Source organism: Mya arenaria, chromosome 15 (genome assembly GCF_026914265.1).
Source record: "Mya arenaria isolate MELC-2E11 chromosome 15, ASM2691426v1".
Classification (NCBI taxonomy): domain Eukaryota; kingdom Metazoa; phylum Mollusca; class Bivalvia; order Myida; family Myidae; genus Mya; species Mya arenaria.
In genome coordinates, this window is record NC_069136.1 from 10,779,185 (window position 1) to 10,795,163 (window position 15,979).

The 15,979-nt window shown below is 39.4% G+C and overlaps 1 protein-coding gene across 1 annotated transcript; it reads left to right on the forward strand.

The window, feature by feature from the left end:
* The first annotated feature begins 1,234 nt into the window (after nt 1-1,234).
* LOC128219100 (uncharacterized) lies at nt 1,235-3,285 on the forward strand. The gene is made up of 4 exons (XM_052926922.1): nt 1,235-1,632; nt 1,802-2,055; nt 2,276-2,505; nt 2,932-3,285. Exons 1-4 carry the CDS (start codon nt 1,235-1,237, stop codon nt 3,283-3,285), a joined length of 1,236 nt encoding a protein of 411 aa, XP_052782882.1.
* The last annotated feature ends 12,694 nt before the right edge of the window (nt 3,286-15,979 follow it).

Genomic DNA, 15,979 nt, shown 5'->3' on the forward strand with positions numbered 1-15,979 from the left:
GCTCTTTAGGGTGGACCTCATGAAGCAAGGAAATGCTATACTCAACATGGGTAAGGGCACGCTCAATTATGAGGGTTACGAGATTACCTTAAACTCTGGTAAGATAGATGGTGCACCTATTGTTGCTCGTATGACAGTTGCAAAGCGCCGTGCCATTCCTCCTTACTCAGTAGCAAAAGTAGATTGTGTTATAAGTACTGAGATGCCAGACTACTTTGTGGAGCCTTGTGGAGATGGTAAGGTTTTTGGTCCTAGGATAGTGCACAATGCTGGCACTAAGCCGGCTATGTGTATTGTCAATGCAAGCGACAGATACCAACTCCTTAGATTAGAAAGGAGTTGGGTAGGGCCTATCGCGCCGAATTAATGGAGCATACCATCTGCGCTATCGCCCAAACATATAAAGACACTCATTCGGATATCACGAGTGCCCAGTCTTTATATGATGTTAAGGTCCAGGTGCCACAGCACCTCTAGACGATGTTCGATGCATCTATCGGACACTTGACAGCTGAACAAATAATTGCATTAGCGCAGCTCTTGACAACCTATGAAGACGTGTTTGCTAAAGACGAATTCGATCTTGGTTCATTTAACGACATTGAACATGGTATTGACGCTGGTAATGCCAATCCTATAAAGCAGCGTCTTCGTAGAACGCCCCCTGCATTTTCTGAAGAAGAGGAGGCGCATCTAAAAAAGATGTTGCAAGCTGGTGTGATAGAAGAATCCACTTCCGATTGGGCTTCGTCTCCGATGCTCATTCGCAAGCGTGATGGCAGCGTTAGGTGGTGCATTGATTATCGGGCTGGTAATAATGTGACAGTCATGGATGTTTTTCCCCTCCCTCTTGTTGATGATTGTCTAGACACACTTGCCGGAAACGTTTGGTTTTCAAAGCTAGACGCTAACTCGGCCAACTGGCAAGTGTCCATCAAGCCTGAGGACCTCAAAAAGATCGCTGTCAAAATGGGTTTTGGCCTTTGTAATGCCCCAGCCACGTATGCTAGGGTTATAAACCTGGTTTTGCGTGGTTTGACTTGGAAAACCGTCCTCGCCTTCCTAGATGACATCCTTGTGTTGGGAAAAAACCTTTGAAGATCACTAAGTAAATTTGAGTGATACATTGCAGCGTTTTAGACTTCATGGTCTAAAACTTAAACCGAAGAAATGTGAGTTCCTCCAACCGGAAGTGGAGTTTCTTGGCAGAAAAGTTAGCGGCGGTACCTTTGCTATGACTTCTGCTGATACTGAAGCAGTTTCTTACTGGGCCGTTCCCAAGTGCTCAAAAGACGTTGAGCGCTTCATGCGTCTAGCTAACTATAATTGGAGCTTTATCAAGAATTTCTCAAAGTTAGGTGAACCGCTTCACGCGGTTGTGGGAAAACATAAGTTCAAGTTTGGCGAAGAACAGCAAAATGCGTTTGATCTACTTAAGCAAGCATTGGTAAACTTTCCAGTCCTTGCTCTCCCTAAACAAACTGGAGAGTTTGTTCTAGATTGTGACGCATCAAAAAACGCTTTTGGCGCAGAACTTTTGCAAATGCAGAATGGCGCCGAACATGTTGTTGCTTACGGTAGTGAAGCTCTAACAAAAGAGCAGCGACGTTACTGCACCACGAGAAAAGAGCTGTTAGCAGTTGTAAGATTTACTTGGCAGTATAGACATTATTTGCTTGGAAGACCTTTTAAGGTCCGGACCGACCACTCAAGTTTGACTTGGTTGTTGAATTTCAAGGAACCACAAGGTCAGCTAGCTCGTTGGATTGAGGAATTGGCTCAACATGATCTTGGAGTATAGACCAGGGGAAAAGCACGGGAATGCGGATGTACTTTCTCGTATGCCACACCCTGGTCACTGCAATTCATATGTAGCAGGAGTTGCAGTTGAAGATCTGCTTTGTGTGATGGCTGACAACCAATGGGGTTCATTTTCCCGGGAGGTAGATGTAGTCCCGATGGCAGCGCAGAAGGCTAGAGTTGGGGAAGGTCGCGCCTTCGAGAACCCAGTATCTGGGAGCGTCTGTCAGGGAGTGGGGGCTACAGCCGCATTGGGTAGTACACAACGGGCACATAGTGTCTCTGAAGTAGCTGTTTCAGCTGAGCTTGATACTCAGGCTTCTCCGACAACAGTGCAGTCTAGTTCATTGGTTTCTGAGCGAGTGCCTAGTGTAGCAGATAGCTGGACATGGGATCCAGGGGGGGCATGATGTTTTTATTGAAATCCGGGAAAAGGATGAAGTGGTCAGTGTCAATGTTTGCGGTCTGGGTGCAGACATTGGAGATAGAGCCATATGGGGATTTACTCTGAGTGATCTCCATGAGGCTCAGAGTGCAGATAATGATCTTGGCTACATAATTGAATGGTTAGTGAATTCATCTAGCCCAACTGAGAGAGATCTTTTCTTGTCTAGTCCATGTGCAAAATCATACTGGATAACTAAAGAGAAATTCCTGTTTATTAAGGGAGTTTTGTATCGACAACAGGATGGGGGAGAAGAGAAGGTACTAGTGGTTCCAATACCGCTTCAAAATGAGGCCATTCGTTCGAACCATGACTTGCCCTGGGCAGGTCATCAAAGTGTATCACGAACTAAGGCCATTTCAAAGAGAAGTTCTTCTGGTACCGGATGGGTGCCGACATAACAAATTATGTTTCCACTTGTGCTGCTTGCAATCAGCAGAAAATGTCAGAAAAAGTATGGTCATACTCCTATGAGGGAATATCAAGCTAGTGCTCCAATGGAAAGAGTACACTTGGCTTTCATAGGCCCTTTACCAATGACGCCTAGGGGAAACCAGCATGTGCTTATGATGGTAGATCAATTTACTAAATGGGTAGAATGTGTTCCATCGCCATCACAAACAGCGACAGTAACAGCTAAAGCAGCAGTTGACCAATTCTTTTCTAGGTTCGGGTATCCTTTACAGGTCTTCTCTGATCAGGGAAGTAATTTTGAATCCAAGCTTTTTACTTCACTTTGTGAGGTCCTTGAGATTCATAAGGCAAGAACGACACCTTATCGCCCCTCTGCTAATGGTCAGGTAGAGCGGTACAATCGTACCCTGATGGATGCAATAAGGTGTTACATTGGGGATTCGCAAGACAAATGGAACATCCATCTACCACAGATTGCAGGTGCACTACGTAGTGCTGTCAACCGTAGTACAGGGTTTAATGCAAACAAGCTCATGCTTGGCCGAGAAGTAAACACTCCTGCATATTTGATGTTCCCACATACATCACCCGCTAGGGTACCAGCAGACCTTAATGAAGAATATTGAGGTAGCTTATGAGACAGCTCGTAGCAAATTGAATACGTCACTGAAACGTATGAAACGAGACTATGATGTCCGCGTTCCGGGCATATGAGGTTGGTGACAAGTCAAGTCAATATTTGCTTATTGTCGGATTCTATATATAATATTTGAAACAATATTCGACATAGTTTATCTCTTAGACACGGCGTCTCTCAACGGTAAATGTCGAAAGCTCTCTCCACCTTGGAAGGGACCGGCTGTTATCATAAAGAATATCTCAGCATCCCTTTACCGTGTCGAATTGTGGAAATCACTTTTCTTGGTCAATCATGACCGGATGAAGCCATGCCGTGACCGATCCTTACCAGATTGGGTCCGTCAATGGCAGTCCAGTCCTCAGATGGAAGCAGATGACAGAGCAGAAGATACCTCAACCTATTGTTTCTGCCGCAAACCATGGCAGGCAGATTCATGATCCAGTGTGACGGGTGTGATGAGTGGTTTCATAGTGCCTGTGTCAACATTACAGCAACAGAGGCACTAGACATAGATCAGTACTGGTGCAAGACTTGTAGAGCTAAGCAATAGCTCCCTTTTATTCTGTAATGTGGGTCAAAGGGCAATCGGTATTTTCTCTGCTTTCAGATGACTGACTTTATCTTTATGAAGGATTGTTGGAATAAGAGTGAGGTTTGTGCACGTAAACTGGTTTAAACCCCCAGTAAATTTACATTTTACTGACTGTTCCCAACAATTCTTGATAAACATACCTATTTATATATATATATATATATATATATATATATATATATAGCATGTATGCACTGTGCTGTTAGTGGAGTTTTGTGCTGTCAGTGAGATGCCGGCTGGCCCCTCAAGGGACATTCGTCTTCAGAAGGATTCTTCCCTTGAGCAAGTCCTCGTGAACTTTGCCGAGGGTACACTTGAGCCAGAATGTGCATTAGTTGAGATGGCGGAGGCAGAGGAGGAAGCTTTGTTATCCGAGCCGTCGGAGGAAGCTCAGGAACCGTTGCCGCGATCCCCGCGCCGAAGTCCACGCAGGAAGCCTGTAAGAAATGTCCCGGCTACAAGTCAACCAAAGGTTGCCCCTAAGGTTGCTCCCAAGGGGAAATCTCAGCACAAAGTGCTGAAAGAGGCTGAGACATGGCATCGTTCCTCTAGGGACTCTTCGCGTCGTAGCTCGGGTTCGAGTTCTTACCGTTCCTCTTGGGACTATTTCCGTTCCAGGCAGCAACCTGCAAAGAGGCAGCGAACGCCCGAAAAGAATCGGAGATCACCAGAAGGCCGGAGGCAGACTGGTCGTCAAAGGTCCTACCAGCCCAGATCACGGCCTATTGATTCCGGTACTAGGTGTCTTAGGCGCGTGAGTCCAGCTCGGCAGCCAGTCAGTAAGAAGCAGTGCGTAGGAAACATGTGCTGTATGGCAGGATGCGGAGCAGTCTCTTCCAGGGCCAATGCTTTTGAGGCTCATGTTCCAGGGACCTTCAATGAGGAGCAGATCCTCACTGAAAAGGTGACAACGCAGCGCCTTTCTGCCCTGAATCTGCAGGCCATGCAGTTGAGTCGCACCCCGGACCTGCAGTCCCTCGTTAATTTAATTGACCTAGAGGGCCAAATTAGGGCAGACGAAGTCCAAATCAACAACAGGAGTAGGGCTTCGGTTCAGGCTCTCTGTAATGCATTTGAAGTGCCTTGTCCGGAGGTGCTTTCTCTGTCCCCCATTTAAACCCCTGGTTTATTGCTCCACTGGTGAGCTCAGATTGTCCTCTGCAGTCTACTGGACCAGTCCAAACTAGAGGACCCGAGGAAGGCCTTTCCAGCTGCATGGGATAGCCACTTCCATGCGGACCGTACAGCGGAACAGGCTCAAATGATTTGGGGGGTAGATGATTTACAGGCTCTTTGTCCACTCGGCACCCTGTACCCCTTCACTCAAGGTCAAGGTAACCGGCGGAGTAGCGGTTTTCTGTGATATGAACAGTTACCCTACTCAGCTAGAGGTGGATCGACTACGTCAGCAAGGTGTTGTTGTAGCTGTTGGTATCAACCCGAAACATGCTGCAGAATTAACGGAGAAAGATTGGTCCGCTTTCGAGGCAGCATTGGCATTATCGGGTGTTTCCGCCTTGGGAGAAGTAGGCCTTGACTACACTTCACAGTCATCCACATGGGGGATCCAACATGCTGTTCTCCATCGGGCCCTCGGGTATCTTCGCCCAGATCGTGTCCTGGTACTCCATAACAGGCGGAACAATCGCAATGCTGGTGATGACATGTTGCAGCTTTTGTTTCAGCTAAAAGGCTGCATCCCAACTGAGCAGAGGATACACCTTCATTGCTTTGCCGGAAGCCAGTATGCGGTTGACCAGTGGACTAGCCACTTTTCCAATATCCACTTTGGGTATACTGCTGCATTCTTGAACGCCAGGGAAAATGCCATACAAGCTCTGCGAAACATCGATGAGTCACGTTTCCTCCTGGAGACTGACTCTCCATACTTCGGAAATGTGAAAGCAAATCACGCCACACCTGGTCATCTGGGGAGTATTGCAAGTGCTGTTTCAAAGGTAGGACAGGCACCATGGCAGGATGCGTTAAAGACAGACAATACCAATGGTAGGAGGCTGTATGCAGTATCCTGAAGTACAGGATTTGCTACCTTCCTCTTCTACTAGGTGGGGGGGGGGGAGGTGAAGAAGATGGGTTTACAAAAATTGAGCCATTAACACCTAGTTGCAGTTGGTTACTCCAAGTAGCCTCAACCAGAAGTGCTGGAAGTAAATATTTACTGATGTAGATATTTTTGTAGTCGTCAGTGGCTCGTTCAACTCTCTGGTTGGACCAGCCCTAGCAGTGATCTTTTTGACTTGATCAGCCTTCAACCAACCCCGGTGCCGTCCCAATAAAAGAAACAGGGGGAGAGTGTAGTGCGAGTGCACTCTTTGACCTGTTTACTCATGAAGTGCTGACGTCACTTGTGCGCGCGCAGATCTCGGAGAGTTCGAGATCAGCTGTTGAAGAAGAAAGACGTTCTTGTAAACTGCTTAATAAGATACCTCACGTGTTCATTCCTAAGACTAAATGGTAAGCTAGGTTTGGTCTGAATAAATAATAGGGAATACTTTAATACTCAGATCGGAGATATGATAAGACAGCACAAGGCTATTAAGATTAAGATCAATACACACAGGATGTGCACGGATTTTTCACTTATAGAAGGCTTAAACTAGGCCTTTAAGGATTTTCCGCTTTGTCTATTAAACGGTAGCAAAATCTATTTCCACCACCTTCTGCTGGGACACTGCCATCTCAGAGGTAATCCGGGTTCTGCAAGAAGGTCATCCATTAGGGGAACTGGTAATTCATGTGTTAATGGCTTCTCTGCCAAAATCCAGTGTAATTCATGTATAGTTACATTATCATCTTTTTGCATAGTCTGGAGTTCCTTCCCCTAACACTATCGTTATCGGGTCAGGCTGACAAACAATGGCGGCGCCCAGTGAGCGCTATAGGGTTACTCTTTATTTTAATTCTGTTGATCACCATCAATATTTCAGTGGCATATTAACACTTTTAATGTTAATAAAATAATGGCAAATCTATTATTTTGTGATCTCTTGTCAGGACGGAAATGTTTGGACAAAGGTGAAAGTGTTCGTAATTCGGACATCGTATTTTTTCGGATATTCGTCTTTTGCAATTGTGCCATATTTTTGTTATGTTTGATGGCCATTTATGTATTTATAAGATTAATGTGTTTTATTATTTTTAACATTTAATGAACAATAATATGTATTTTTCTGTGAAAATAACACAATCGAAATAACTAAAATATTTAATAGATTCTATTGTACACATGTCAAATGTAGGAAAATGGATACAGTACTGTTTAGTACTTGGAAGAAGAAATATAATCATTATTATTTTCCAGGCCATGCCTATGAACCATCCATATTCACATACTAAACAAACCCAATATAATGAAAGGGCAGCCAGCTTTTTTGGAGGAACCATTTTTACTCTAAAGCTAGAAGTAAAATCACACCAAAAACAACTGAGAAAAGGAAAAGGAATGTTGTGACCCCGACTGGGAAGACACCAATACAAGCAGTGAAAATGAAGAATAGCTGTGATAAGAAACAGATGGTCGTGTTGACTAGTGATGAGAAGGAGTATCTCAAAATGTTCTTGGTACTCCCGAACCAGCCACAGAAACTTTGAGCCAGTACTGGGATGTATGTGCAGAGGAAGTAAACAAAAAGTTTCCTAATCATAACAGAAATGGTATGTTCAATTGTTTTTTGTTCAATGGTTTTCCAAGAAAAATAAAGACGGCCACTTATTAAAACTAACCATTATTTCTGTCCACAACCCTTAATCTTAATGTGAATGTGCCTAACTATATATATATATATAGCTTCAAAACTTACATCCTGGGCTACTGTGATGTCAGAGAGTTATTTTTTTAGAATGGATTTTATTCAATAGACAAGTGTACATATAGCGAAATGTATTTCTTGACTATATACAAACAAAATTAATATGCATGTAGTTGATTTATTTGATTTAAAGATTATAAAAGAATCAAAATGGTAACTCCTGATTTAATATTAAGATGTTATTGAAATTATCTAGGGCGTTCTTGCAAGAGGTTGGCACAAAGGTTGTATATAACCCCGCCCATCGCCAGTGTTGCTGAGGAACTTGCCAGCTGTTTATTACCAACAACTACAGATGCCAGTACTCAGACCACATTGACACTGCCAGTAAATAGTGATTGGTAAGTTAAAAAGAAACAAGTATACAAGTGCTAATTTATATTTTTATTTTTTAATATTGTGTACTTTTTATACATACCCCTGAAGTTAGTTCATTTATTGTATAACCATTGATGAAATACTGTATGACGATCAATAAAATTATTCATCAGAGTTAAGGTTCTTTTCATAATCAAAGCTCATAAAAAATACAAAAATAACTTAATATGCTTTAAAATACATATTTGAATACTTCATATATATATTATTTTCTTCAGGGCTGATGGTCATGAACATAGTGACTGGGTCCTTTTCGAGCCAAAAAAAGAACTAAAGGTATCCGATGTGCAGTACTTACAGATTATCACAAACAAAATTTAAGACCTAGTCATCAAGTATCGTTTTATTTAATTGCAGGTGTTTCCAATGTTTTGACAGTTTAGTGTTATTTGATACACATAATCTAGTTTATCCGTACTTAGTAGAGCTGTTTTAATCACTTTTTAACCTCCTTTTTTATAGAGAAAAATATATTATTATCAATGGTGTGCAAGTAATAGCGAACTGACATGAATGTAAAATCTTACTGAGTTAAAAGTCGGGCGGAAAGTAAAATCTTAATGATTGAAAATTTGGACAAGTGGATTTCCATGGGTTCTCTATTTTTCCTCACAGTACATGACTACACTTTGCACTACATTGTGCCACGAGTGACTTTAAGTTTAGGTTGCATAAGTAAAAATTACTTAAAATCTTCACAGCCGTAAAATAAATGAAGTTGTACCCAACTCAGGATTATATTGTTTGGGTTGTTTTAAGGAAGGTGCAAGCAATGCAGCACAGGCGATACATAAAACTGCTTTGAAGCACCTACGACACCACCCTGGGCTGACACCAAACGAGAAAGCTCGCCTGATAGATGTGATGTGTATGTATACCAAAAAATGAAATCAAACAATACTTTTGAATAATGATTGCTTTCCTTATAAGGGTAGTATAATTTTGATATTTTGATTCTGAAATCAACAAAATCTGGAAAGAAATCATTCCTAAAAGCAAACCAAACTTGCCGTTACTAAAAATGCAAATATGCTAATAACCAAATAAAGAATAATAAATCTCTGCGAAAGGTGCCGGTAGATATGACAACAGCTTAAAGTCCCTATTGAATGCTTCATGTTACATGTTTATTGATTATTTACAATAATGATTTGGATATCAACATGATTTCAGGTAGTGGAACATCATGTCAGATAGCTAGGGCTATACTGTCATCACCACTTGCCAATGAAGTCTGGACATTGATGCTATATGACATAGAGATGGATGCTTGGGAGAGTTCTTCGAAAGGAAGTGTTTTGTATTGTAATCCATACAAAAAACTTGTTCACTTTAACTGGCTTGGTTTTATTAATGAGCCCATGAAACAGCATTTCCTTGCTGAAGTCTTGCTTGCTGTGGCCCAGCTGTCAGGAAACATTGGCAAAACCAAGGCAGCAGAAGCACTTGTACCAGTCATAGGCACTGCTTATGGAATGCTGATGAAACAAAGGTACCATGAGCTTTCTGCGTTCCAGAAAATGGTGTCTATTGCATTAGCCAATGAGCAGACTCACCAAAAGGTTGTATTTTTTATGTGTCTGTTTTGACGTTTCAGTTCTTGTTTAACGTTAAGTGTTTTTCGAACTTGTTTTTTTTTTAAATATTTAGTTATAAAATGCCCAGTAAACTTTCCTTTAATAGTAACTATGTGCTTGAAATCAGCTTTTGTCATCTATATCTGTTCACCACAAGTTTTCAAAAATTATCAAATATTTGTATGGTTTATATTTTACATGACAAGAATGTATATCACTTATTCATTCTCTGTCGTATATTAAGACTGGTGGTTCAAATGGGAAATTCAAATGAATAATGCAACAAGTAAATATAATTGTATCACTGGGTATTGACTATATGATTTATTGCATGATTTCTGTTTGGTATGTTAAATGGAGGAAATTCCATTGTTTCATGTTTCAGACTTCCTGTTCTGATGTTTATTGGAAGGAGTTTGCTGAAAATGAACCCGTATATTTCTTCATTTCTTACATCACCTGATTTAAACATTCTTAATGACAAGTGTGCCTGTTTATTTCCATTTGTCATAAGAGTTTTCTTTCTGGGTGTGTAAGATATCATCATTGATGAAAAATATTGACATATCAAGCTCGCAAAACAAGTTACATGGAGTGGGGGTTGGATGTCTGTCATCATTCTACAACCATCAAGTTACCCTAATTTGGAACTTACAGAGTGAACAAAAGGCTCACAGACCATCATTCTCATGCAATAACTTTTATAAGCAGTAATGAACATTAGATGTCCACTAATTTGATCAACAGATCAAAGGTAAAGTAAGGTTACCTTTAATACAAAAAACTTGACCCACTTCAGAATGCTTTTTTCTAGAAAATGCCCTAAAACTTAGAAGAGATGTTGGACGTGATCAAGAAAAGACCCCGGTCACAGTGACATTGAACTCATTGAAGCTTGTTGATAACTTAAGATTACTCCAGTCCATTGTCCTCAAACTTGGTATGTTGGTTGGCTGTGACAAATAAATTACCCTAGACTAATTTTTATGTGGTTAAGTTTTAAAATTGACTTTAACTTTAACATAACAAGATTACTTGAGTATTCAGTCATCAAACTTGGTATTTGGGTTGGTCGCGACAAGTCAATTACCCAAGAATAATTTCCGTGTGATTAGCATTTAAACTTTACTTTACCCTTAACATAACAAAGCCACAAATGCTTGAATTTTAAAAAGCTTGCAAGAATGATAACCAGAGAACTGTGGGCATACAGATGTAAAACTTTGCAAGATATTGATTTTATCAGTGAAAATTACTGATTGCCCACCGTTTCAAACTTTTTTTTTAACTCTGTTTTTTTCCGTAAGTAATCTCAGAGACATATTACCGGTATGCAAGAAACTTAACCATCAAATTATTAGAGTTACATTTATTGACAATTTTATTCAGTATAAAATGTTTAACACATATTTAACTTTGATATCAATAGCTTTCATATAATAAAACTCTTTTGTTACAACATATATATGTATTCAATAAAATAAATTTAACTCTTTTCAGGTCTATGATCGACTTCAACCAATTGACGTTTCATTAAGTCATCAGGTCATGTTAGGGGCAATGTCAACCATTTCAGGCACCTTTAATGAGGATTCATCAATACCATTAAAGATGGCAAAAAGTTTCGCATCATTGGTGACAATGTCAACTTTCATATCGATGTAGCTCAGGCAAGAAGGAGTATCGGAAAAGTGGGCCACATGGAGCACTGATTTGGATCAGCAGCAATTCTGCAGAATGTATCTTTTCCGGACCTTCCACATAAACAACCCCAGCATGACCTTCGGCAAATCCCCTCGTCTAGTTCCCTTCTGAGAGACCTGGAATGGAATTGGATGATGTATGATTTTTCAATCATTATTGCAAGGGTTCTAGTTGAATTCTTCCCATGGTTAAAATTTGCTAAATCTATAGTTCACCAAACCATCCAGGAAGTACCCGAAGGGCTAAAAAGCAGAAATACTGTAATACCCCTTCCTATATTACATAATAATGAACAAAAGTATGCAGAAGTGATCGATGTGCTAGACTCCTACCAAGAACTTTGTGAAGCAGTCTATGAAAGTGCTGAGAAGCCTTTACCAAAAATTCACATTGGAGGAGACCAATTAACCAGTGAGCGGTTTTCTGGAGCCAAGCGACTCAGAGCTGCAGCACTAACTGCAACAGAGTTAAAGACTCTGGAACCAATAACGTTTGAATTGTTCCGCCTGCAGATGACTGTATTAACTGCGTTTTACCAGCTGTTATATGACACTGAAAAGTCAGAGGTTTTTACTCTACACAACCAAAAAGTATTTCCGATGAGAAAGGATGCAGAGGGAAATGATGTTAAAAATCATTACGACAGCTGCAGAGAGTTGGCTACTTCGGTTATCAAGGCATACATCATTGAAGCAGCTTGTGAACACTTTGGACTTCCTGACGCTGGATATGTGCCAGAAAACATTCCTGACCATCAAAACATGTCAACAGAAGAAATCAGGTTGTGGCTAGTCAGTCAAATTAATCCTATCATAACCAGCATCTGTTCTATCAGTAGGGGTATCATGACTAGGAATGATATTCAAGTCAACAATACAGATGATATCAACAGTTATGGAAATGTTTTGATTGAGGTTGGTCTAGTTTTCATGGAACTGGCTGACATTGTGGAAACACCTAATCGTGAAAGATTGCTGTTGTTGATGAAATACTTAATGCTTATTTTGAAGGGCCATAACACAAACTCCAAGTATGCGCTGGAGCTTCTAAGGTTTTTAAGTCAACAGCTGGCTCTTCCTAGTCAGCAAGATGCCCATGAAGTTGTGTATGGTTTATTTGTTAACACTGGGAATACCATAATCCCGTCTGACTTACAAATGGAACATTTAGTGAGGTTGACCAAAGGTCATTTGCGTTCTATGTAATGTAACAGACACCTCTCTGGCCAAAGGAAGCAATGCCTTCTTTGGATTGGACTAAATTACAGAAGTGTTTGATACAGAAACATCACGTATCAAGCGCTCTCAGAAACACAGAAGGCTTTCCTCTATAGAAGATGAAAAGAAGATTTTAAAAGATCTCAGGGTAATCAGACCACTTTTGAAAACAGCAGTACGACAGGCAAATTCTTTAAAGAGAAGACCAAAACATCCTGTAGCTAAACTGAACATAGTTGATTTCATTAAATGGATTGAGAAGAACAAATTGAAATTTTACTATGAGCTGTAGGGTGACAATGACTGTTAACATCAATTTACACAGTGTATTTTGAAAAAGTATTAATGTCCTGGATTCAAAATAATAGGGTATTCAAATATAGTTATTCATGATAGCCATTTCTTTTGTGCAAATCTTGTCAAAAGTGAATCTAAGATATTTTGTTGGAATCATAATGTATAAAATAATAGTGAGGCAGCTGTCAACTGACCTAAAACTTTGTTGTTTTTTATAATAACACTTGGTGGGATTGAACCTAAAACCTGATGTGAGATGTATACATCAGAACCGCCAACTAATATTCACCAGCATTACATTTTTCATTTAAAAGGCATCTCAAGTTAGCCAACTTACTTCCAAAAGTTTCAGCAACATACACGTTATTGAATTTGGTTGAAGACTCATTTAAGGACATTATTTTGTCTGTTGAATAATTAGTTATTTTCATTGAAAGAAAGCAATACCTTATTAGATTGATAGATTATCGAAGTCCCATTCCAGACCCAGCTCAGGTTGACACTTACTGCAGCACTCAGTTGGTTTATTGATTGTCTTCAATCCAAAGTATTCATTGATTAGCTCTCTATGACATGTATCACCCTTGCAATAGTTCTTCATTTCCTTCCGCATGTGTTGAACAGCTAGATCATTATTATTATTATAATAGAGGATTGCTTTAGCAGAAGTGCCGGCCCTCCCAGATCTTCCAATCTCCTGCACATAGGCTGAAATTTATAATAACAGTATTATGTATTATAATGTAAACTTGAGTTTTTTAACAATGTGTGATATTTTAACAATGTTTGACTACATACATATATATTATATTATACACATTATGTTACTGTTTAAATCAGCTCTCTTCATAAGTTGCATGCAATAAATAACCTGTTGGTATCATTTTTTAACACAATTTGTTAAAGCAATCCAACTACTACTTATCTGCCCTCATACTGACATTCAAATTTTGTCATAACAGTGAAGGAAGAGTAATTGGAGGCACATTGCCATTCCTAAGGTGTCTTTACATAGTCATGTTCTTAACATTGCATGACAAAAATGAACATCAGTTAAAAAAAACAATAAACATTTCACCAAGAAATTTTTTAACCAGAACTTTTCTTTTCATAGTTGTCGGTGGGCCTGCATGTATTACACGTTTGACATGTTTTAAGTCTGCACCCATTCCAAATGCCACTGAAGAAATAATTAGCCTGATCGAACAGTCTTCTTCTGGCTTTTGCAAACTTGAGAGAATCGATTCTTTCAGCTGAAATAGATAAAGAAGGAATTTTATATATGATTTTATAAAAAAAAAAAAAAATGGTCAAGGTGTTTACATACACATGCTTGCCATGTTTTGACAACAGGAGGAAGTGGGTTAGACGATAAAATGTGGGTCTAATTGAAAGTATTTTATCAATATGAGCATAGACTTTAAATAGTATTTATTTTTAGTTATATAAACTGAATACATTTGTAGTAAGCACAATGACGAACAAGAGTATAGTCTTATAATGTGATGGAAACTGCAGATATATAAAAGACAACACACTTGCTTGACAGTGTGGCATCCAACAGACTCACATTTCCCTTGCCGGTGATTGGGCACTTTGGTCCATATTCACGAATGTCTTGTGTCTGAGACTCGAGACTCAAATCTGCTTTATAATTTTACTATATAATAATGCTAGATATTTTGAACCTAGTGTATTTTATAGTAATTTAACTTTAATTTATTACTAGTTTCTGAGTCTGAGTCTCATCACTCTCATGACATTCAGTGACTAGACACCATGAAGAATAGCAGTTGTCCTAACCTCTTTACTAATCATACAACTATCAAGTCCAACGCATTTAATTTTAATATTATCTTTTTACTGAAAACAATGTCTTTCCTGATCCCTTCTCCATGGATGAATGAAACATGAACACTCTTGCATTCTGTGGAGTTTTTTGTCCAAGAAGTTGTCAAGCCATTTCATATCCGTATCCTATCCAATGCATGGACTTGCAATAAATAACTGTGAGTGGATAACTGTCCAGTTGATTGTTAAGGTCTGAGACGGCACGTTGGAAAATGAAGTCATATGGAGTGCTTGCTATATTTCCTTTAGCATTCGGACTTGGACGCATCCTTATAATTAGCACAATGTTGTACTTTGCCGGACTTGCACAAACTATATGACAGTCTTTCATCAATAGGCACGATTTTGTTTGTTTTTGCCCAGATTCTGTCAACTTTGCTGATAGTGCTAATATCTGGCATTTGAAACAGATCTCAATTGAGACAGTTTCCGGAAATCTGGTAAAAAAGTCATACCCCCATTCCAGAATACAATGCGCTTCGTCAATGATTAAGTATATGTTCCTTTTACTTATGCTCTCTGAAGTAAAAGCGACATTTAGCTCCCGGCTTTGTAGTATTTTTTTCAGGATTATTGAAGATATAGCTTACTTTACCACTTTTTAATCTGTATGCTATATTCGGAAGATTGAGTTTTATTATATGAAAGCTATTGATATCAAAGTTAAATATGTGTTAAACATTTTATACTGAATAGAATTGTCAATAAATGTATCTCTAATAATTTGATGGTTAAGTTTCTTGCATACCGGTAATATGACTCTGAGATTACTTATGGAAAAAAACAGAGTTAAAAAAAGAGTTTGAAACGGTGGGCAATCAGTAATTTTCACTGATAAAATCAATACCTTGCAAAGTTTTACATCTGTATGCCCACAGTTCTCTGGTTATCATTCTTGCAAGCTTTTTTAAAATTCAAGCATTTGTGACTTTGTTATGTTAAGGGTAAAGTAAAGTTTAAATGCTAATCACACGGAAATTATTCTTGGGTAATTGACTTGTCGCGACCAACCCACATACCAAGTTTGATAGTCTACTGTAATTTATTTGTCATATATTTCTTGTTCACGTCCAACATCTCTTCTAAGTTTTAGGGCATTTTCTAGGAAAAAGCATTCTGAAGTGGGTCAAGTTTTTTGTATTAAAGTTCTTGCATGAAAATGATGGTCTGTGAGCCCTTTGTTCACTCTGTAAGTTCCAACCAAGGGTTACATGATGGTTGTAGAATGATGACA

Coding starts and splice junctions, on each gene's coding strand:
- LOC128219100 (XM_052926922.1), top strand. CDS start 1,235: ATGACTTCTGCTGATACTGAAGCAGTTTCTTACTGGGCCGTTCCCAAG. Junction 1,633..1,801: donor TGCACCACGAGAAAAGAGCT/GTTAGCAGTTGT, acceptor CTTGGAGTATAG/ACCAGGGGAAAAGCACGGGA. Junction 2,056..2,275: donor GGGGGCTACAGCCGCATTGG/GTAGTACACAAC, acceptor GTCTGGGTGCAG/ACATTGGAGATAGAGCCATA.